The sequence below is a fragment of the Rattus norvegicus genome, chromosome 11 (assembly GCF_021556685.1).
Source record: "Rattus norvegicus strain SHRSP/BbbUtx chromosome 11, alternate assembly SHRSP_T2T, whole genome shotgun sequence".
NCBI lineage: Eukaryota > Metazoa > Chordata > Mammalia > Rodentia > Muridae > Rattus > Rattus norvegicus.
The window spans coordinates 56,575,688-56,600,274 of record NC_141544.1 but is presented as its reverse complement, the minus strand read 5'-3'; the positions used below and the strand labels follow the sequence as shown (position 1 = coordinate 56,600,274).

At 41.9% G+C, this 24,587-nt stretch overlaps 1 protein-coding gene across 6 annotated transcripts in view; it reads right to left on the bottom strand.

Moving 5' to 3' along the window:
* Col8a1 (collagen type VIII alpha 1 chain) overlaps nt 1–24,587 on the bottom strand; it is a 132,188-nt gene that overhangs the window by 2,943 nt on the left and 104,658 nt on the right. The window contains exons 3-6 of one of the 6 annotated variants that reach the window (XM_087576333.1): nt 20,413–20,566; nt 6,745–6,786; nt 5,677–6,007; nt 299–2,382 (exon numbers count right to left, since the gene is read on the bottom strand). In XM_087576333.1, coding sequence (XP_087432459.1) covers nt 476–2,382; nt 5,677–6,004 — 2,235 coding nt within the window. In that variant the 5' untranslated portion in view covers nt 6,005–6,007; nt 6,745–6,786; nt 20,413–20,566 and the 3' untranslated portion in view covers nt 299–475. 6 annotated transcript variants of the gene reach the window in all.

Sequence of the window (24,587 nt, the reverse complement as noted above, 5' to 3'; positions counted from 1 at the left end):
ACAGCCCACAGCAAAACTTCATGAGTAGAGAAGAAATTATGCAAATAAATACAGTATGTAACACTCACCACCAACCTCTTAAGGCTTATTCAAAAACACCTTTTTAAGGGGGCACAAAGAATGACTTTCGTTAGTTATGATGTTCCAAACTGAGATGTTTCGTCTGATTTGAATAAGCAGGTTATGAAATCATTCAACATGGAACAGCTAATATGAGTCCGCTGGGTACAACACAAGTGTCGGTACTTGATCCGTGAATCTGCCCCATCATTCCATAACAATCTGCTGTGCACAGGAGTAAACATGCAGTTTAGATTTTATTTGTACATGATGGTCCAAACTTTCACTTAAATATAACTTTCCAACTACTATAAATGTTTCGAAGCATTGTTTTCAAATGGATTTTTTTTTTTTGGTGTGTCATTTTCTTTTCTTCTATTAAATCTCTTAATTATTTTCCTTTCCTTATTTTTTTTTACATGGGATACAATAAATATCCTGAAAAGGAGGAGTGGACATATTGCCCAGCATAGAGTCCAGCAGCCTGTTCTGAAGGCATTTGGAGGAACACCCGGTCTCCGGGCCGGAGCAGCAGTACTGCGCTTCCAGATGCCTGGTCCAGAAAGCCCTTCTTGTACTCGTCGTATGTGTACATCATGGGCTCGTTGTTCTTGAAGAGAGCAACCCAGACGTTGCCTCCCTTGCAGTGAACATGGTAAGCAAAGTAGTAGACACCCGGGACTTCGCAGGTGAAGACTCCCGTCTGCGGGTTGTAGTTCTGTCTTCCATTGTATAGGAGCTTGTCAAACTTCACTGGGGCCCCCACCGGTGGGAAAGGTACAGTCAGCTCGGCAGTAAACGCGGGCATCTCATAGGGCCCTCCGTTCTTGCCCTTTTTGCCCGCATAGGCATGTGGAGGCTTCACTCCATCAATTCCTAGTCCCATATCTGGTAGATACTCTCCCTGGGGTGATGGTGTAGGGGGCATCACAGCTGGGGGGCCTGGGGGGCCTGGAGGGCCTGGTGGCCCAGGAAGGCCAGGTTGGCCTTGAGGTCCAAGGGCACCAGGTTTCCCCGGGGGACCATGAAGTCCTGCTACTCCTGGCTTCCCTACACCAGGGAACCCAGGGGGCCCTGGGAGGCCTGGTTCTCCTTTGGGGCCTGGAATCCCAGGGGGTCCAATAGGGCCACTAGGTCCCGCAATCCCTGGAATACCTGGGGGCCCCTGTAGACCCTGATCCCCGGGTATGCCAGGTTCTCCTTTGGGTCCAAGCAGCCCTGGAACACCAGGAAGTCCAGGCAATCCTTTGTGACCAGCTTCTCCCTTGGGTCCTATAGGACCGGGCAAACCCCTCATGCCAGGGGGACCTACTTCACCAAGAAAACCTGGCTTCCCAGGGAAGCCCTGGAGGCCTGGCTCTCCCTTGGGACCTGGTGGACCCTGTGGTCCTACAATTCCACCTTCTCCTTTGGGTCCAGGGAAACCAATAGCTCCTGGAGGGCCCATGGGACCTGGAATTCCGGGTAGGCCTGGCTCTCCAGGGGGACCCCCTATTCCAGGAGCACCTACTGGCCCCTTTTCTCCCCTTGGCCCAAGAGCCCCAGGAACACCCCCAATACCCCGGTCCCCTTTGGGTCCTGGGAAGCCTGGTTTTCCGACCCCTGGGAGGCCTGGGGGTCCAGGCAACCCTGGTAATCCCTGTTCCCCTTTACCACCTGGAAATCCTGGTTGGCCAGGGATCCCATCCTGACCTGGCTTTCCAACTCCAGGCATCCCAGGAGGTCCTTGAACGCCTGGCACACCAATAAGGCCTTGTGGTCCAGGTTCCCCTGGAGGCCCTGGCTTCCCCAAGGGACCCTGGGGTCCAGGAAAGCCAGTCACTCCTGGTTTTCCTACTCCTGGTAGCCCAACTGGGCCAGGAGGGCCATGCATACCTGGCGGACCCTTGAGACCCGGCAAGCCAGGCATCCCGAAGCCCTTCTCTCCTTTGGGACCCTGTAGGCCGGGAGGTCCTGGTGGTCCTTTGGGCCCTCTCTCACCTTTTGCTCCTGGTTGCCCTGGTAACCCTGGCCCACCCGGTTTCCCAATGCCAGGAAGTCCATGGGGTCCTGGAGGTCCTTGTGGCCCTGGGATTCCCATAGGTCCGATTTCCCCTTTGGGTCCAATTTCGCCTTTTGCCCCCGGCATTCCCATGGCTCCTGGCTTCCCAGGCATTCCAGGCATACCCGGCTTTCCAATCCCTGGGTATCCCTGGGGCCCTGGCTTTCCTTTGATTCCAGGCATTCCGTGACCTGGCAAACCTGGTGGCCCAGGTGGTCCTCTTGGTCCAGGTTCTCCACGGGGACCTTGTTCTCCTCGCAAACTGGCTAATGGTATTTCTCCTGGAAAAGTAGAGAAAGGGCAAGGGATATTTGTTATCTCTTATTATAAAGAAGTAATAGCAGCCATTTAATTTCCAGACATTTGCGTTGGAATGCATTGAATGGGAAGACTAGAAATAGTATGTTGCCCATCCTAAGCCTTCCCCTGTACCATACCGAGTACTTAAAGGAAAATCAAGCTGTCAGTTTCTGTAATGTATCTGAGTTGCTGTTTTGAAAACTCTTACTTGCGTCTGCTTATATAATCGGTATTGGTTAAAGTTTAAAAGCTAAAAAATAAAATTAACAAAACATTTCCAAGCACAAAAGTTGAAGATCTTATTGTGTGTCCCTTTTACAGAGTTTGGGAAGGTGGAGTTTGTATAACAGGGGAATAAGGCATCGTCATTGAGCCCACTTAGCAGAGATGACCACCTGACATAGTATTTTCATCTCCTTTGTTTGGGGCACACATTTGTGTGTATTTTAGAGAATGTTGTCGTCCTTCTGTTTTTATTTATTTAATTTTTTAAAAACATTTTTCTACTTAAAAGTTATATTGCATTTTCCCCATGACCTTATTATCAATGTAAAGATTTTATTATGAACCAACAAAATTACATGGTAGATGTTTATGGGCTTCAAGGTGATGGTATAATTTATGAATAAAATATGGAATAATTAAACCAAGTTAATCAACATTTCTGTCACTTTACATACTTAGTTTTGTAGGGACAGCTTTGGAAGTCGTTCTTCCTTTTAAATATAATAATATATTGCTGACTGTTTTTTTTTTTTACCACATTTGGTAATAGATCTAGAAATGAATAAGGACAAAATCAAAACCATATTCTTGCTGCCTGGCTTACATTTTGCACCTCTTGTCTCTTGTCCTCTCCATCCACCCCTCTCCTCAATTCCCTACCTGCTATAAGAATGACCAACATTCTATCCTCTGCCTCTGTACATTGTTATATTGCTGCGTGCTAATAAGATCCATGGTTCTTGCCGTTCTGTGCCTGGCTGCATGTGTTACTTTTAATTTAATAATGTGGGGCTAAATGCTTCCTCATGTGCTGAAAAGTGGGTGATGAAAATCATTCTCCCACGCACCCAGGAAAAAAGAAAATGCCTTTCATTTTGCACGTGGTCTGACAAACACCTCTCCACATCTGTCTCCTAGACCCAATGAATTTGCTTAGTGTCTCTGACATGCTGTAGATTTCTCAAGCCACAAATATAAATTTTTGGAATAAATTGTGCTGCTTGGAAATTGGGCTTTAGTTCAGAAATGAATAAGGCACTTTAGGGTGGCAGGCAGTTTACACAAGGAGAGAAGCTTAGTTTAGGAACAGGAAGTTTTGTTTATGTTTCTGGCCTCGGCATGACGTGGTGACTGGGTGACTTAAGCTGCCAGCTTGCCTGTTTTTCTATTACACCAGCATGCCACTTCACTGTGCTTAGCAGGCAAACAACTCCCTGAGATGTCCCGTGCTACTGGGAAGGGTGGGGTGCAAAAAGAAAAGAAATACGCGCTTCCGAAGTTGTCCTTCAACTACACGTAGCATTTAAGTCTAATCGTTGTGCTGCTTGCTAAAGTACTGCCAGGAAACAAAAGAGAACCTTGCAAATCATATTCCTCCCAGACAGGAATATTCATCTGATTACAGATGCACCAGAAGTCAGGCAAGCCAAGCAAGGAGGGAAGGAAGGAGGGAAGGAAGGAAGGAAGGAGAGAAGGAAGGAAGGAAGGAAGGAAGGACGAAAGGAAGGAAGGAAGGAAGGACGAAAGGAAAGAAAAAAAGACCTAGATGATTCCCTCAATGGTATGCCAGCTCTTAAAGAGTAAAAATGTATGGAATGTTTACATTAACACATACTATAGGATTAGTAATCAAATTGTAATTAAGGGAGAATCCAAGATAACATTCTAATAATAATAATAATTTATTAATACATATACATTAGTATTATATATTAATATATTAATATTGATATTATTAATTATTATTAATGGCACAACATGTTACTATGGAGCTCAGGGTGGCCTCGCGCTTGTGATTGACCCTATTGCCTCAGCCTCCTGACTACAGGCACACACTACCACCCTGAAGTATCGCACCTTATTGGGATGCCTGCCGCACAGTGCCTAGACCACAGTCCTCCCTGCCCGAGCATCTGGAGTGACTGGCAGCTGAGACCACTCAAAACCTTCAGTGCTTTAGAGTTTACTCAGCACCAGTTGCCCTCTGTCACTGATTCAATAGTCTTATTTTAAAGATCAAGGAAGTGAATTCATAGCTTTTGATTTCTGGGTTCTAGGCAGCTAATCAAGTGGTTCTCCAGAACAGTGGTTTCTGCCATTGGAGGGAACCAGTGGAGATGACCTCCACTTCCTTCATTGTGAAGGAACGCTACTCTGATGTTCCTATGTTCCCTCAGATGCTGCGCTTCTGAGAACTCAAGATAAGCAAGTTGAACTTATGGTAAAGTATCTCTCATTAGTGGGTACTTTGTAGCTATAAAAGACCTAACACACATTCCTAGACAGTAACTTGGAAATTTTCTGTGCCCTTTAGCTTCCTGATAGGTTGGTGACTGGTTTGAGTTCTTTAAAGCAGCACTGAACACTTGGAAGTGTATCACCTACTTCATGAAATGTTTCACTGTATTTTTCTTTTATATATATTCCTGAAAACATTGTTTCTTAGCTTGGAAGAGGTTTCTTTAACCCTCATATCTTGCTCCTTCAGCTTCATGAACTCCCTGCATCTGACTCAGAGTTCACATATAACTGATGAATACTTAAATAAATTAATAATATTCATAAGAATAGACTGTGGCTAAATATGCTCTGTTCAATCTTTTGCTAGTTAAAATAATAAAACCAAAAATAGATTATAATTATATATTTCATGATGCTGAGGATCAAATCAAATCCCTGTATTAACTTTTATTTTTAAAATTAAAATATAATTACATCCCCTCTTCCTATTTCTTCCCTCCCTCCAGTTTCTTCCATGTGCACCCAATTCCACACAAACTCGTGCATAAATATATAAGTAAAATCTGTTGAGTCAATTTAGTGTTGCTTGCATGTATATAATTTTAGGGCTGAACACTTGAAATTGGATAACCAGACCTGAAAGTCTTTTCCTTGCATCTTTCTCTAAGTTTGACCCTTTAAAAAATTGGCACTTGATTCACAGCAGTAACAAATTTAAAAAAATAAAAGTGTCTACATAGTTTCCTTCTCAACTTCTACAGTTTAGGAGTCTGGAGAGCTGCCATTTTGAAACTGCAGTATGATGTTACCTTTGCCTTTTTTGGGCACCACTTCCTTGCCCACTCTTGGCACAGGTTGGATTTCCTTCATATACTGGGGTAGGTGTGGGTACTCTTTGCCATACTGCATGTGGGGCATCTCCTTGCCCATGGAAAGGCCATCCTTGCCCAAAGGCATATGAGGTACTTGCTGGCCCAAGGGCTGGTACTGTGGAATTTGTGGTGGTATCTGAGGAGGGATTTGAGGTGGCAGAGGCTTGATTCCATAGTAGGCACCGGCCTGAGCGAGTCTGACGGAGCTCAGGGAAAGGATGAACAGTATTCCCAGCAGCTGTAGAGGCCTGGGTGGCACAGCCATCACCTGTGGAGGGAGGAACACAGCAGCACAGTGAGCACCTCCTGGCCAACAGACTGCTCTCTCTTTAGAGACAGAAGGTTAGGGGAGGTGGAGAAACCCACGGTCTCCATTGTCAGAAAGTTACACGAGAAAAGACCATAAAGTGAAGTTGCCACCTTTTAATAAGAACTAGAACAAATGCCAGAGAGGTTGAATCTGTCAAATGAAAGTAACTTTTGGAATATAGTCTAGAGGTGGCTAATTTCTCCGAATGTCAACTCTGGAATTTTCCCATAATGTCAGAAAACCTGATCTTTAGCTTGGGATAAAACAATCCAGAAAGAAGACACTAGGGTAGGTGTGGTGATAGGATCAATCGACTTTTGCCAACTGAATATCATTGTACTGGATGCTCCTTCCTAGAAGGTCCCCTGGAAGCAGCGAGCGTGCTTCTCCCTTCCTGCCTTCTAGCTGGCTGTAATGCTGATATGTTGCCAGGAAATGTACCAGGACACCTTGGACCATCATTTCATAAAAACTATGCACGGAGGACTGCACAGCCCTGGTTGATCATGTCGGAGCTACATCGAATCATTAAATTTGGAAGAGAGAATTTGAGTGTTATCTTTTCAACTCACTTTTACTTGGACAGTTCTAACTTGGTTCAATGGGGGCACTCTTCCAACTGGAGAGCATGTTAAAATGGAAACGGTTAAAATGTGTAGGTCATGAAGATTATGACAGGAGCTGAAATTGCTCACCTGTTAAATGTTTTTCTGGACGCTTATGGTTGTCATAAATACCTATAAATATAAATGTACAATAAGTGTAAAAGCAACATCAAAAATTACAGAGAAGGGGCATTTCATTCGATGGTGCCAGAAGGTCATCGTAAAAATCACCATCATAATTATGCACTTTCTCCTCTATTTAAATAACTATGAAGTAACTCGTTCAGAATTTGGCTAGCTGCACTCAGAGTCCATTAAAGTTTATCTTTGAAGTTTTATGAAGCGAAGGGATCTTACAAAATAAATTAATTGCATAAATAAGACACAGGGAGATGACTGACCAGTCACAAGAACAAACTGTTTCTAAGCTATTTAATGGTTCTCTCTGCAAGTCAACAGTTAACGGAATAAATATAAGCGGGTTTTATCTGTTTATAAGAGTCAGCTTGAGGAGACCTCTGCTTGGTAACACCCTAGGCTAGAGACCAGTTCAGAAAAATGCAATGTGAGAGAATGGACACCAGGGGGCAGGCACGACACACTCCAAGTCTGTCCAGTGCTTTCCCCCACCTCCGCCATCCACTGCTGTACGCGTACTGCTCTGAGTAGCTGCTGTAAGCTCGCTCACACCTTATTAAAGGTCTAATTGAAAATTAGAGAGTATCACAATGCTGGAGAAGAAGTAGCAAGAGCCTCACAATCTTTAATGCAACTATTCCTGGAACGCCTCAAAAAGACCCGTGTGCAAGTAATTTGAGTCCCCTTTCCATGGGTGTTTTTCCTTTTGCCTAACTTAATTGTGGATTATAGTGTCTTGCTTTTTTTCTTTCTTTCTTTTTTTTTTTGTTTTTTTAGAAAATCTGTGTTGGATTTGCGACATCCTATTGAAGGGTAATGCCAAAAGTCTGAACAGAACACAAAAGTATTGGTTAATTAAAAAGAAAAAGAAAAAAAAATTAAAGTAAATCCCTACCAGAAAATTTATTGCTTTCCCATTTCTCCAAATATACAAATTATTCGGGTTTTTTTTTTCCTCTAGGGAATAGGTGACGTAATGTTAGCCATTAAAATGATTTATAAAGCATTCCCCATGATACGATCATCATAGTTACGAGGAAGAGTGTTTATTTCAAGCATCTGAATAATACATATACTGGTAAGAGGGAGCAGACAGCGCGTTGTTATTTTCTGTCCTTCTAAATGATTAAGTGGTTATTAGAAGCCATTGGGAAAGAGCCATCAAATGAATACTGATTTATTTTGTATCACTATTAACTTATTTTAGATGTAAAAGAACATTACGGTAAAAGCTCTACTGAAATTTATTAAATTCCTACCAGAAACCATGCTAGGCCCACCTGATATACAAGGTTGAATATAATGTGGTCAGTGAGTCCTGGCCTCAGAGAGCTACCCTGTTGAAGTGGAAACGTGTGCACCAAGAAGGAGTAGCAAAAGACATAGAGAAAAAAATTGTCGTCATCAACTCCTCTTCTTTAAAATCCCTTATTTTTGAAGCAGCAACTTTGCTCATTGCTTCTCCATGTTTGTTTTCCAGAGACAGTTTATAAATATGGAACTCAACACAAACTGCTTTAAAACACAAAAGCAACTCACTATACATACTGTTGGTCCCCCAACCCCCACCAAGACTGGTTCTTAGGCTTTATTTTTTTTTTGTCTAGATATGAATAGTTAAACAAACCCCACCCATCTCTTCCTTTGTTATAAGGTCTTAGTTTTATTGTAACTGCCTCCTGATTTTAATATCCAGTATCTGTAAGGTACTCACCAGTGACCCGAAAGTGTTAATTCATACCAGAAATGTGTGGTAATGCCTACTGACATAGAAGCTAGGAACTCCATTCAGCCTTTTGAGGCCGAACATCCCACTATCGAACCTTAACCGTGTGGCGCTGCCGTAAGTAATAGACTTACACGCTTGGCGTTTGCCCTCCCAGCAATGCACTTGCCGCACTGATTATACTTAAGTAGTCTTTAAGCCAGGACACACTTGTGAAATGCTAGCAAACGAAACGGAACAAGATGCCTAAAAGTCCAGGTGAATCCCCAGGGATCAGCAGGACCCAGCTTCCCCCACACCACTTCCTCTCATTGGCTTGGCCTTCCTCTCTCTCAAACCACCTCATCCAGTCGGCTTCTGCCATTTCTTTGGCTCTTCGTTTAAGTAAACTTTGCTCAGTTTTAACTTGAAAATTTATGGAGGAATTTACCGCTTGACTTAGCCCTACTAATTTCCTTCTGGTCCCTGAGGAGAGTTTTGGTGGTCAAAGTGGTATCGTGGTTCTCTCACATCGTTCGAAGAATATCAGAAGCGCTACAGTAGAGAAACACCTACAGGGAAGAAGCCGTCTCAGAAGCCCCTCTGAGACGCCATGTAGCGGGTTCTTGTACCTCTCTTCCTTTTCTGAAGAGTAATATGCTGTGAGTTTTCTCTGCTATTTTTCTTGCTTTCTACTTTTTCTTTTATGATGTGTGTGTGTGTGTGTGTGTGTGTGTGTGTGTTACATGACGATAAGAATATTTAATGGGTACAGAGGTGTAGACAAGGCATCTTTGCCAGCTGGGTAGACTAAGTGATGGCTCTCATGACAAATGCCATACACTCTGGAACTCAAAAAAACTTAACGTTTGAGTTTTAGCTCTGCAATTCTCCACGCCTAGACCTTGGGCAGATCTCTCATCTCCACTGGGTCGCAGTTTTCTCACCCATGACAATCTCTGCCCACTCATCAGAGCTGTTACAGACAGTAATATGAATTCTTCATAAGCTGAAAAGTACCGTTTAAAGGTAAGTTATGACTAATGGAGCACAACCAAAAAGACAAACAAAAACCAACTGGGACTTTCAAAGGAAGAGTCTAGCCAAAGTAAATGTGAGGTTATAACTGTAACGATGATAAACGTAAAGTGAATATGGCAAGGATGGTCATTAAAACACACTCAGTAAACATGGCCAAAAAGCAAACACAACAACAAAAACCACACTCGTTAAATATGAGAGGAAAAAAAGACCCATTGAAGCAAGGCTGTCATTTATCTTGCTGTCAGAATTGCCAACCTCCATCTCTTTGAATAGCTTCCTGAATGTTTCCTGTAGTTGGACAAGGTTGGAATGAGTTTGTATTTTCTCCTGAGATCTGTGATGTACACCACACTAGACTGACATGATACATATTATTTTAGAGACTCTGAGTACACCGTCTGTCCATTTATCCTCATAAAATTCTGGATTGCTGTACAAAACAATAGTTAAATATTTAACCTTCAGTCTTTGCTCTGTATCTAACTTGGTCTTGTGTATTTGTGTACATGTGTGTCTATGGTGTAGTGGGAAATTATCGTATTACCTGCCAGCCTCCTCCTTGTCTTGATATGGGGTTTGTGGTTCCTCAAGAGCCTTGAAGAAAGGGAAAATGAAGTAGATCATTCTCCCAGTATTTCCCAGAATTGTTGTTCTAACTGTCCTAAGGAAGATTATCTCTTGGTTGCATTTTTTCCAGAGCAATTCATTCATTGGATACAGTTATTTATTGAGCTTCAGGTTTAATTTCTTTTGGGTGGGGGTCGAAGGATAGAATGGTTAATTTAAAAAGTCTTACCTTATTGAACTTGCTTTCTAGTATTGACAACTGATAAACAAGTACAAATAACTAGGAATATTGGGTACAAGTGCTGTAGACAAAGCTAAGCAGGTGTGTCTAATCTACTCAGGTTCTAGCAAATACACAGTAGGCGGTTGTCATTTGTTCATCAAAGCTGCCATGATGCAGCGCCTCAGACTGGGTGTGGTAAACAGTGGAGGTCAAAGGTCTGGAGACTGCAAAGTTGGAGAATAAGAGGCCGGATGGAAGGTGTCTGGGGAGAATTGCTTCCTGGCTTACACCATCATTTTCTTTGTCCTCGTGTCAGGGAAAGGTGAGGATCTGTTTCCTAAGGGCACCAATCCAAGGGGCTCTTTGCTCTCATGACCTAATCATATCCCTTGCATTTCCCAGCATCACAGGAATCTGGACAGAAACTCATGGTACACAGAGTAGAAAAAAGCACCCAAGAAACGCTTTAAGTCGGAGAAACTGGAAAGGGTGGTAGTTGAAAATGTCCACGGGAAGTAAATTACGAGTAAAGATTTGAGTATTGACATTTTTAAAAAAGATTCATTTATTTTTATATTAACATGTGACTGTTTTGCCTGTATGTAGGTATGTGTGTGGACTGCACGCACGTCTGGTGCCCATAGAGGCTAGGGTTTCAGAAGCCCCGGAACTGGAGTTATAGACACTTTCGAGCTGCCAGATGGATGCTGGGAACCAAGCCTTTAAGAACAAATGCTCTTACCCACTGAGCCATCCTTGCTGATTTTAAAATAATCTCTCTTAAGAGGCCAAACAGGAACGGAGGGACGATTCTACCTATTACAATACAGCTGTGGGGTATTTTTCCACTAATACCTTGTTTCAACAGTAGGCCCCTCCCCTTATCTGTCACCTACAGGTTGGCGTTTTCATTACGTTTTCTCCTTAGGGGTGTTATTGTTTTTTAATCTCTCAGATTTCAAACCTACTGTAATATTGCGCTGGTGATAGTGAAACACGTCAGACTGGTAGCTAAGTAACAGAAATTACTTCCCCACTATTAAACAGGCACAGACTTCCAAGGTCAGTGCTTTGTCTGGGCGTGGCTCTGCCGAGCGCTTTTCCGAGCTGTATTGGGAGTCTTCATTCTGTGTCTTCACATGATCTTTATTGTGCGTGTTTTGTTTTTCAGTCACCCCAGGAGCCCCATTTTAATTTAATTTAATTTTTCTCTTCTCTCTAAATATAGTCATTTAGACTATGAATGGGGTACCGTGGATTAGGATCGTAACAGATTTTGAGATGGGTGAATCAACTCAGAACACATACTTTCTCTGGACCAACTCAATTTCTAGCTTACGCTTTAAGTGTTCTCTGCCTTCTCAGTCACCATTATTTAACTTAAAGTGAAACATAATTAATTGTAACCAACTTTATATTTTTTCTCTCCATTAGCCAATATGCCTGAGCTTCTAGAAAAAAATGTAGTTTTGGGGAGAGGGGTTGCTCAGAATTGTTAACAAATCTTCATAATCAAAGCTCTTGAGGCTGAGACAGACTTTCAAAATCATTCACTAACTCTCAGCCCCTCCTTACAATGTTAATGGTCATTAACACAAAGCACTAATATTTTCCATTTGGATATTAACAATAATGGAAACATTTATAAAGAAAGCCATCGTCTTGTCACCTAACTTTGTTGCTTTGAAAATTATATGAAAATAAACAGCTTGTAAGAAAGACTTGATATTTTTAAATCATAGCCAGGTGGTGGTGGGGCAAACCTTTAATCCCAGCCCAGGAGACAGAGGCAGGTGGATCTCTGAGTTTGAGTCCAACTTGGTCTACAGAGTGAGTTCCAGGACAGCTAGGGCTACAGAGAGGAATCCTGTATTTAAAAACCAGTAAATGAATAAAGAAATTAATTAATAAATAATTAAGATAGGGCACTAATCTATGAATAGAGCAGAATATCATGAAGATTCTCTTATCACTTTCTAAAAAAAAAAATAGACCAGTAGTATTTGGTTTTGTTTTAGGTTTTGGACTATCTAGTCCCTGATTCCTCCTTACCTAAGGAGGAGTGTCAGGAATGCTGTGGGTTAGGCCTTAAGTCAAATCATAAATTAGTTGGTTAGTGTCACTAGATTTCTGCAACCATTGCCCTAGCATAATTTGCAGGCAGGACAGCATTATAGATCAAAGGGGTTTTGGCCTTCTCTTGGGCCCTGTTCCTTCTGTTGGTTTGCCTTGTCCCTGGTGTGCTGGCTTTTGTTTTGTCTTGTTATATTTTATTTTGTTATGTTTGGTTGTTATCTCTTAGCAGCCTGTGCTCTTCTAATGAGAGGCAGAAGGGAGTGGATCTGAAAGGAAGGGGAGGTGGGGAGGAATAGAGGGAGGGGAAACTGTAATCAGAATGTATTAAATGAGTAAAGAATATGTTTTCAATAAAGGGGGTGGGGAACAAAAGGTCATGTGACCATGCTTTGCCTACTCCTTGGTTAACCAGAGATCTGAATTTTTTTGTAATATAAACATTACAGATGTAATTTATTCCATAACTGATATTATTACTCTTGGGATTATGGTTTCATTTTCTCTATACTATTAACCAGTTTTGATATAATTTAGCATAATCTCAATGTTCTTTTAATGTGATTTGCAAACATTAAGATTTTAAGCTTTATTTTAAACCAACTTTGTCATCATGTTAAATATAATCCTGACTTTGCTTAACCTGGCAGGAGAACTGTATTTTGAATACTTTGAGGGTTATTTTTTGCTGTGGACACAACAAATCTGAATGATGTGATGAAAAAGAGAAAAAAACAATGCAGGAGAGGGAGAAGCAGAGATGGAGTGGGGGCCCATCCTTCACTGAGAGCTTGCTTTTTCAGAACCCGTTTTAGACTGGGAGCCGAGCTTCTGAGTGGTCTGACACCCGGGTTTCAAAGGAGGATAGGACCGACTGTAAACAATAAAGGGAAACATATCTATCTGTCTTTCCAGGGAATCCAGTACAGGTTAAGTGTGTGGTGTTCATTGCTACTTGTGAGGGCTCAGTGAAAAAGGTATTTCCTGGTTGCAGCAGCAGCGAAGAAAAATTAATACGTATCAGTTATTACAGGATATAAACTGTATCCTGTATATATGTATACATATATATTATATGTGTACATATAATATGTATATAGACATATTGTAAATCACCCCCTTTCTCTTTTAGACATTGAAATCTAAAAATTGAATTCTTTTGTTGGGATGGATTATCATTGAGAAGTCATTCAGTGCTGTGCCCAGATTGGCTTTGAATAAAATTGATTATAATTGAGAAAATTGGAACTGGAGAATGGTTGGGGGCAGTGACCATCTAGTTATAATCATTTTGATTATTAATTTTTAATAAGTTCATGATTAATTTGTTAGGTCCAGAGTATCGTGTAGTCTAGGCTGGCTTCAAGTTTGCTGAGGATGACTTTGAACCTCTGATCCTACTGCCTTCACCTCCCCACTCCCAAGTGCTGCTCTTACAGGCAAGCACAACCATGCCAGAATCTGTAGAACTTTAAAGCTATTAGAGTCTTTCAATTGCTGTCTTCTCATCCTGTACTTACATGATTTATTGCTTTCCCGAAATCCAGAACTGCATACTTATCCTTGTTGCTTTTCAAGATAGAAAATTAAAACTCCTCTTGGCTACTTCCAGGAGCACCGCATCTCCATCTTATTTTGTGAGGTATAGGTCTATCTAATTTCAGTCTAACTTTTCTCAATTTTGTCCTCCACACAACCAACCTAACTCCCTGTCTGGGAAGTTGTGCATTACAAAATAGGATCTTGAGTTTGATACTCTTTGCTCCTCAGACTAGGTATTCATGATATCACGAAGTCACTGGGGATGAGAATAGGCATATAACAGAACCCCAATAAAATAACCCCATCATATCCAGGCCGATCAATCCAATAGATATATTGGGCAAGATCATTCAACAAACATTTCATGGTTTTAATTCATCTTTCCATCTACATCTATCAGAAGTGATGAGAACTAAGTTTGAGTTGTACACTTCACTTACAACCCCAGATCCTAATATAATTAAGAACCCACCTACAAGCAGAACATGACCTGTGGGACATACAGGACTTGAGAAGTCCATTATATTTTGCCATGAAAATGGGCCACACACGTAAACCCCCCTGAAATGAGTGGCCAAGCAGCACATTCCAACAGGTCCCTAGAGGAGATGTCACAATACTCTGAGTAACCAATTGCAGCGCGCCCTAGATTTCTTAATATCTAATCGGAATCTCTTCTGCTGGTCTTTAAGCTCATTTCCTTTTTCCATTCTCAAAGGAGGTGGGAAACATCTGGAGAATATTTTCTCTTAAAATAATAGCTCACATATTTGAAGCCTGTAATTAACTCCCTTTGTTTCCCTAACTGGAATATTGTCAGCTGCTAAGCAGCTTACAAAACACTTGAGAGAAACCTTGAAAGAGTGCATTCTGCAGTGGAATTGCTCCCTACCCATGAATGAAAGTAGCATTGTTTTCAGAGCACAGAGCGCCTAAGCTGTAGGTCTGACTCAGTCATCCATTCCTGCCTCAACATCATTTCCTTTGCTTGCAGAACGAGGATGCTGGTTAGTAGAATTCAAAGTCATTTCTAATTCTGATGTTTTCTAGTAACCAAGAGTGTGAAGAGAATTTACACCCTTCATAGGTCAGTGGACTTCCGATGGAGATGATCAAAGTTTCTGTTTTGGAAAGTTAGATATAGCTCATAATTCCAATAGCTTTTCAATCTCTAGTCTTACAGTTGGGGATCGAATTCATAAAGCCTTTTTATAATTTTTTTCCTTGAAAGATAAGCAGAATTGGATGAGACACCAAAGGAAGACCCCAGATGGGAAACAAAGTTCAGAGTATAATGTCTGCCTTAAAGAGGATTGATTCAAAGGTTAAACACAAAAGTGAAGGTTGTTGAGAATTCTCTAAAATGTAGCTGTGAAGGCCAGATGTGGTTTTTAATCCCAGCATTTAGGAGGCAGAAGCAGGCAGATCTCTGTTGAGTATAATAAGGTCAGCTTTGTCTAACTAGCAACTTCTAGGTCAGGACTTCACAGTGAGACCCTTCCTAAAATTAAATTAAATGAATACGTCTACGAATTATGTTCTCTTACAATTGTGTGACCTTAAAATTCTTGCAAAGTCATTCAGGAAATATTGACTTTGAAGTAAGAGTGGCAAGTGAATGGGCTGGAGACATGGCTCAGCCAATAAAAGTACTTGTTGTTCTTACAGTAGATCCAGGTTTGGATCCCTGAACCCATGTGAATACAAGCATTGGCAAAGGCTTCCCATGAAAAAGTTATTGCCAGTCTATGGATGCAGGGTAGTTGCGGTTGAAGTGGTCCTCTGTGGATAAATTGAACTAACTTAATGAAGTAAGGTGATAAAAATTAGGCTCCTCTTTAAGCATCCTAGGCCACAAACCTGACAAAGTTAAAATCATATCCTGCAGAAAGACAGAAACAGACTTGTTTCCTGAATGGCCCTCACCTGAGTGTTAAGGACTGGGGAGCCCTAGGGTGGACCTGAGGCATGGGAGCCAGGAAAGGGAGACTAAATGTTGGACTTTTATCTCCTCTTTTCTCCTCTGTTGTAATCCAAGTGGCATTTCATCAGAGCACAGCACCCTCCTGGAGAGGTTGAGGGGTTACAGGAAACTCAGGTGGCATACGATGGTGTGTCTTACTATTAGAGAAATTGACAAGGTTTTTGAAAACTGGGAAATCTGAACTGTTAAATACAGTGGGCTCAGTTTCCAGTTGGCATGGGTCCTTACTGGAATCAGAAGGTAAAGCCCTTCACAGGCATGAGTGTTTCAGTGACTTCTGAGGACAGGCCACATGGAAGTTCTTTCCTTACGTTGCATTCTATGTGGCCCGTTGTATTCACTCAATTGGTGTATATGGAGAAGACCAAGCCAAGTCCTGTGCTGGCATTCTCTTTTAATGAATGAGCTGTTGTGTCATTAGATTATTCACGTTGATATTTTAATAAGAAATTGTGAAACAAATTCCCCAAATCAAGGGTCAAATGTGAGCTTAATCCATTTTTCCTGTATACTAAAATATTTATTATTTGAATCTCTGCATGTGGTGTAAGTGTCTTGTGGATTTATAAAAGAATTGAAGGGTCATACCCAGTGTTTGCGTTTCCCTCTAGCTTTTGGGACAGTTGTTTTGAGGAGTTCAGTTGTTAACATTTCATTTATTTGAGTCATGCAACTGTTAATAACTTGATAATAAAATGAAATCCCCAGAACTGTTATCATACATAGGCAGAACATTAAATTGAATCAACCACTCTTAGAAAAATAAAACTAATAATTTTCTTCCAAAATTGGTGCCTCCCTTCCCTTCTACGCCTCCACACACAGAATTAATTTCTGGTCGGAACACTAGTCTTTCTAAAGTTACAACAGTTAGTCCTGAAAATTTCTGAGTTGTAAAAGAATTATAAGGAAAAAAATCAAGTTTCTTGGTCAGTGAAAATATGTTTGTTTTTTTTTCCCCCTCTGTTGCATGGTTCCAGAGCAGGAAAAAAAAAATCATTCCACATGACTGTTCCCAACAAAGACTTTAAAATTTAAATAATTTAGTCCTCAATCTGGGACTAAGCCTAAAACACCAAACTGTGATAAATTGTCAGCCGCAGAAAGGGCAGTCTCTAAAATCCTCCACTTTGTAACCACAGCTCCATCTAGATAATTAGCCTGCGTGGTAATATCCTGCCCTTTGAACACAGGCTAAGGAAGCACAGAGTGTAACCAAACCACAGCTATCTTGGTATTGCGAGTTCCATTTACTTAAAGGGTGGGATTTATTTTGAGGGAGAGCAAGATGGATGTGCTGTCTGGGAGGGAGATCATACGGTTTTCAATTAATCCAGTGAACATTCTTCAGAGAACATGGAAGTGGAGAGAGGATAGAGAGCTATGCGAAGGATGCCAGATTTGAAGGATACAGGAGTTATGTAGGCTGGAAATGTGCAAGGAAGTTTTTATGAGCAGAAGTCATTACAAGGCATAAGCAAGCATACAAAAGCATATAGAGCAACACTGTAGACGTGCTTCATAAATGATTGCCCAGGGCACGACTGTCAACAGGATGCTGGCACACGTGAAAGACTCTGCGGGTTGCCTTGTCTGTGACCTTCTATGCATTCGAAGTCTTTCTTTTACTGAACTATAAAACGAAGGGAATGAGTTAGATCAGATAGAAGCCCAATGCCTGGAGTGGGTAGAAGAGGTGCTGGTCTGTGGTGAATGTGGTGTAATTGGAGGGTTCTGAGCTGCCCACCACCTTCCTGTCACGGTAACATTCTTTTTATTTGGGCAGCTCTTCCAGTTTGTAGAGGGAAGCCAGAAATCAGTCCATGCTGTAAAACTTCTGAATTTAAAACGGTGGTCCCCGGGATCTCTTGGACACTGAACCACCAACCAGGCAGCATACACCAGCTGATGTGAGGCCCCCCAACACATATACAGTAGAGGATGCTGGTTCTGGACTCAGTCAGAGAATAGGTACCTACCCTTGAGAGAGTTGGGCCCCCGGAAAGTAGGAGGTCTGGTGGGGTTGGGGTGAGGGTGGGGGCATCTCTTGGAGACAGCAGAGAGGGAGGAGGAGGTGTGGGAGGTAGAACAGTGGGAGGGTGAACCAGGAGGGGGATAAAGTCTGGACTGTAAAAAAAATGATTAAAGAATTAAAAAAAATTTTGATTCACTTTAACATTATCTGGTAGAAGTGAGGTCTTCCCCTTCTGCCAAAAACAAAAATATCGAAAAGGGTTCAACCCTGTTTCCCGAGATCCTTCTTTTAATTTGCTGGACACCTCTGTGCCAAGTAGTCTCAAACACCTCTCATTCTAAAACACTACCTCCATTATTTCCTGGGCCACGATATTATTTTCTAAAATTTTAAACTTCTTGGTTTGTATCTGTCCATTGTCAGTGGATTAATTTAATTACAAACTTCACAGCATTCTAACAAAGGTTAAGGTACAGTATTATGAAATTATATATATGTGTGTGTGTGTGTATGTATACCATATACATATGTGTGTGTGTTTTCATATATGTTTACACACGTTAAATGTATGCTTATGTGTGTATATATATGTGTGTTTATAAGTGTATATATATACACATACAAAAATATATGAAAATTAAGCAACGAGGTTGTAGCACGGGAATGTGCTTAGATCAAGTAAAGGACTGAGCACTAAACTACGCTAACTTTATTTAAACGAAGAGGAAAAGGATTAAAAGAAAGAACAGTGTTGAGGAAGGAGGAAGAGGAAGGAAAGGAAGCAGGAGGAAGGGAGGATCTTGAGCATACTTTCCGACACCCTGGAGTCTTATTTTTGAAGAACATGGATGATAAGAGTGTTTTTATTCCCTCTGCTCCAGATTCTGAAACTAGCCCAACTTTTCTACAGGGATAACACAAGCAGTGACTACAGAATCCAGAGCTGTATTTTTACTGTTGGAGGAAATAAACTTCACAGACAATGGCTGCAGGTTTCTGGTCTACAGCAATCAGCTCATTGCTTCTCCTAGCTTGGTCTCTCTGGGCTTCTTTGGGACTTCAGGAGTAATGTTGCTGTCGTGAGCTCTTTACTGTTTTTCTTATTTTGAATTGTATCTGAGCTATGTATTCCCCACCTTGGTTATTAAAAAAATACTGAGTTTTGATTCTAACAAATTCAGTGTCACATGGACTTCTTTTACATACTTGTTTTATAGTGCAACAATTTGCTAACTTCAAAGTACCAGGTAAGTATGAAGCCTTACTTAGCCATGAACACCTGTCTAAATGTAAAACATTAATTTCCCCCAATCAATACAAATTTGTAACTTATTTTGAAAAATAAGCTCTTATGCAAGAGTTGTAGAAGCTAGTGATCAAGGGGAGGTACACTCAGCATAAGCCATTCAGGTGACTGACCACAGGAGTAAGAGGGAACTTTCTCTTTGTGCAGTGTATCTGCATTTAGTTCATAGCTGAACATGGAATAGACTTGATGCATCCTTTCAAGTGAATATATGAACTGTCTCACTTTCATCTTGTCCCTTGCCGAACCTAAACACTAAATAGATCTCAGGTGGCATGATGACTTGGAGGGCCACTAACTGGGAGTGGCACAGTCACCAACCCTGTATCGATAGAGCTCACTTATGTGCATACTATTTTTATCCTCATGCCCCTAATTTTGTATCCTGATGTCTACTGCCAGAGTGTAAGAATGGAAAATCCCACATAATAGCCATTTTCCCCTCAACGTTAATAGAGAGTGTTGCTTTTGAGTTTTATAAACTTTATAAAGAACAGAGAGGCATTGGATGGCCTTAGAATAAATGAGATTGGTGGCTATTCATTGATTTACGAGATGTTCATAAGGTTCTCTTTACGATAAAGGGCACAGATTTGGCTTGAGCTGTATTATAGTACCATGGAGGCAGTTTTCAAAATCTCTGGTCTGATTTTAAGTTAAGGCCTTTAGCTGTCAAGTAGCTCTCTCCTTTCGCAAAGGTAATTCCTGACGCACCGTTTCTTTGTTTACAAAACCTGAGTGATGGACTGAGTGATCCCTAATGTACTTGAGAAGATTTACTGCCCTGTTACTGCTCATACTGTCACCTGTAGTTATGCTGGGTACTGACAAGCGTCAGGCAGTAGGTGGGGGGGTTGAGAAGGAGCATGAAATCCCTTGTGTTGAGGAGGAGGAGGAAGAGGAGGAAGAGGAAGAAGAAGGGGAGGAAGAAGAAGGGAAGGAGGAGGAAGAAGGGGGAGGAGGAAGAGGAAAAAGAGGAAGAGGGAGAGGAGTAGGAGGACGAGGGGGAGGAGGGGGAGGATGAGGATGAGGATGAGGAGGAAGGATGAACACTTGCTTCATACTCCTATGCAGTGTCCAACAACATTTTGCAAAGCTCTATGTTCTTCACTGTGGTTGTTTGTGGGCCGCATCTCTGCCATGAATTTCTGTTTCTTCGTGTGGAAACCAGCCAAGGATACATTACTGGCCACCTACCCACCTTCTTAGGATGACTCCTCAGACTTATTTTCTTTGCTTTCTCCTCCTGCTGGTTTATGGCTTTCCCTTATGTAGCAATAAAACTCTTGGAGAGCCCTCTTAGGGATGAATTAATGCCACTTAAGTATGTTTCCGTTAGCTGCCCTTTGATGGTTCTGTTTAAAAATAAAGGGAGAGTTGGGGCAGCTTGGTTCTTATTGAAATTTTCCTTTTCTCTGCTTTAAAATTACCATTCCTCAGAAACAGTTACACTCCAAGAGAGCTTTGTTAACACAACACAGACACACAGACACAGACACAGACACAGACACACACACACACACACACACACACACACACACACACACAACATCTGGGAGATGTTGTCGGAAGGTAAAATCACCATCTTTTGGAAAAGTATTTACATTACAAGGAGACCCAGCTTAGCCTGTGCAGAGCTTCCCTTATAGCCCTTTGAATACCAGAAAGCATGCCCAAATTCCAGAAGGAAAGAACGCCATCTTGTTCTCCACCCTAATAGCAAACAGACTAAGGATCTGTTGTCATGATCCCATTTCAGTCCTGCATAGCCTGCCTACATATTCTACTTAATAATTCATCTGAATCTTGCATTTAATCTATGCTAAATTTGGGACAGAATGGCCTTTAGGGTTTAGTACCTTCCTCCTCCTCCTCCTCCTCCCCCTCCCCCCATCCTCCTCCTCCTCCTCCAGGTTCTCAGGGTTAGATGGTGAGTGCATTACCACATACTATTCTAGTTTCCTTTTGTCCCATTCAACAATTGTGAGAGGAACTAAACATAACTCAAGACCAACTTGGATATCACTTTTTACCTCAATGGAGGCAAAGGCAGATATGCTTAAAAAAGAAATGCAAAAAAAAAAAAAAAAAAAAAAGCCAGAGCCACGTCTGCTCCTTTTCTCTCTAGTTTCCTCTTCATTTGTCCTCAGTCATCATCTCTGATTTCTTTGCCCTTTACCAGATATCTGGTTCCCACTTGGTATTTATTATATCATCGGATCACTTGGTGCCTGTGCCAGAATAAAGACTAATGCTTTACCGAGGGCATAGTGGGATATGCGAGTCAAACCACCTTTTCTCCTCGCTTGATCAAGGGCAGACTTCACATAAGCAAGGAGACATGCTAATGTGGGAAGGTTCAGGAGCCCCAAGAAGTACTCATCTTTGCCTCAAGACAAAATAATTCTTCACAGCTCTACAGAGTGCTTGAAATTGCAACTAAATTTCTATAGACTCTAGGAAAGTTGGTGCAGCCTTAGAAATGTGATAATTGACTGACCCATGATTGAGAAAAGACCAGGGTATAGGAATATTAAGAAATTTGGATGGGCTGTCCTGACTGGGACTGTGCACAGGGTAATGTGGAGGGCTCAAGTTCACAAGTGCTTTGGAGAGACTAGAAGCATCAGATGGAGGGATGAAGTTGAGCCTTGCCACAAAGCCCCTCTACCAGATCATGGAGATGAGTGGCTGGTTATGATGCCAAGATTGGTGTGTAGCTGTTACATAACCACTAAGAGGTGAGTGTGAATATATTCAAGAGGGATCTTCCGGAGACTTCCTTTTTAGGAGTAGAGCCAACCTCTAGCAAAGCTCTTTGGAACCTGATTGTCCCCTAAGTTTGTGCTTCAGATGAGAAGTTTTAGTTGTTGGCAAGACTTGGGTCTCAGCTTTCTTTCCCACCCCCCCATGGCAGGGGCTGCTGCTTCCTAAACATGTGTACATATGGAGTAAATTACTGGCATTTTTGTCATATCACATAGCTAGAGTTTCAGAGCATAGACACTATTCTAGGTAGGAAAGAAGCTGACTCTCTCCTACAGCTACACGTGACAAGTGGCCAGGAGAAGGCCAAACCAAGGTTCTTCTATGCCATTTTTATCTGAGTCTCTGATCACATCAGGGGGAGAGCTAAGGCTTCTCTAATCAGCAGTTTAAATATCTCACAGTCCAAGGAGCAAGCGCCCTTTCCTGGAGTCTGACGTACAAGCCTGCAGAATGACTGTGCATATTCCTAGTCTGGAATGTGCCAAGGATAACCAGGAGACCCACACATTCACGACTGCTTCCCTCTCTCTAACTTTCTCCTAATAAACACAGCCTGGCCCTTCGCCTTGGTAACAACCTTCAGATACCGTCCAGCCTTCTATTTAAAGAGATTGGAGTTCTCAACAAAGGAGGAGAGAGATGTGCTCATCAGGTAATTAGTCCGTTGATCCATCCATCCAATACAGTTCAATATCCAGCAAATGCCAAGCAGGTGCTGGAGACACAACAATGAGCAGTAAGTGAGATCCCTGTCCTCAAATGGCTCAGAGCGCAGGGCTGGTTGGCTGAGGCCCTGGCCACTCAGACACCTCCCCTTGGTAAGTTCTACCTCTGTGAGTTAGTAACAGGGAAACATTGAACTCCTGGTCCTGTGTATTGGGCTGGCTGACTCACTAAGATGATAACTGCCAACATTTTTACAATCTCATGTTGGCTCCCCTCCACCTCCCAGCATGTGATTGGGCTTCTTCTACTGACCAGTCCTTGAAGTGTATCCATAGAAAACAAACTTATTTCAAGATCCGTCTGACAAGACTTGCAAGGAATGTAAATAGAGGACACTTCTGCATAGCAGACACAAGTAGCATCTGAATAATCCGAGTACATAACCTTATACAGGAGTACAAGGAAGCAATAAGTTATTCATGAGAACTGTAAGAAATCGAGGGGGGGTTGCTACACTTATATATTATATGGCATATTGAAGCAATCTTAATATATCATAATAAATTTGACCATTGCTTGTTCTAACTTCTGACATGTCAAACATAACTGTAATGGCTATATTCTAAGATGTTAATTTGTTTTCACCTAGAATCAACTAAAACCCAAGTGGCTGGGTATATTGGTACAGGATTTTTTTTCTTTTTTTTTTCTTTTTTTGGTTCTTTTTTTCGGAGCTGGGGACCGAACCCAGGGCCTTGCGCTTCCTAGGTAAGCGCTCTACCACTGAGCTAAATCCCCAGCCCCAGGATTTTTTTTTCTTAATGAAACCATTTGAAGTGGGAAGACCCATTGTTAATCCTGATCTTTTCAGGTGGATACATTTACCTTTAATCTGGGCCATTCTTCTGGTGGCAACCTATATAAAAGCCATGGGAAAAGGGAGCTTGCTCTCTTTGCCTGCTGTCTGGCAAGTCCATTCCTTCCCAGACATTGGGGCCAACTTCTTCAGGACACCAGTGTCTACTGAAGACCAGATGGACATCCAACCCTGTGACCTGAACACCTGCTGAATTTCCAGCTTTTTTTTTTTTTTTTGGTAGAGAGCCATTGTTGGACTACCTGGACCACAGCCCATAAGCCATTTAAGAAACTTCCTTTCTACATTTATATAGATTCTGCTCCTCTACAGAACCCTGCTTAATACAATAACCCATGATGAAAATTTCTACTTAAAAAATTTAAAAGATGTGCACCATCCATTCCCCATCCTATTTTCAAACCTATCATTTCCCTCTACCTCTAGTTACCAATGCAGACATTTGACACAGAGACAAACAAGGGAAATTGTTGCCTGTTTTTGAGTTCTGATTATAGTTTTGAGTATAGATGGGGATTTTTTCTTTTATTGAATATTTTGTATTTACATTTTAAATGTTATCCCATTTCCCGGTTTCCCCTCCAGAAACCTGAGATCCCATCCCTCCTTCCCTTGCTTCTATGAAGGTGCTCCCCCCTACTCCCTCCCACCTCCCTACCCTGATATTCCCCTACAATGGGGCATCGAGCCTTCACAGGACCAAGGGCCTCTCCTTCCACTGCTGCCTGACAAGGCCATCCTCCGCTACATATGCAGCTGGAGCCATAGGTCCATCCCTGTGTACCCTTGGGGTGGTGGTTTAGACCCTGGGAGCTCTGGTCTGGGAGGGGTCTGGTTGGTTGAGCTCTGGTCTGGGAGGGGTCTGGTTGGTTGAGCTCTGGTCTGGGAGGGGTCTGGTTGGTTGAGCTCTGGTCTGGGAGGGGTCTGGTTGGTTGATATTGTTGTAGATGTCGATATTTTCAGCAAACATTAAAGACTCCTTTGGATTGAGCAGGTAAAATATATACTGTGTGAAAAAAGTTTCAAAGTTCACATTACTACACTGTTTCTGTTGACATTTATTT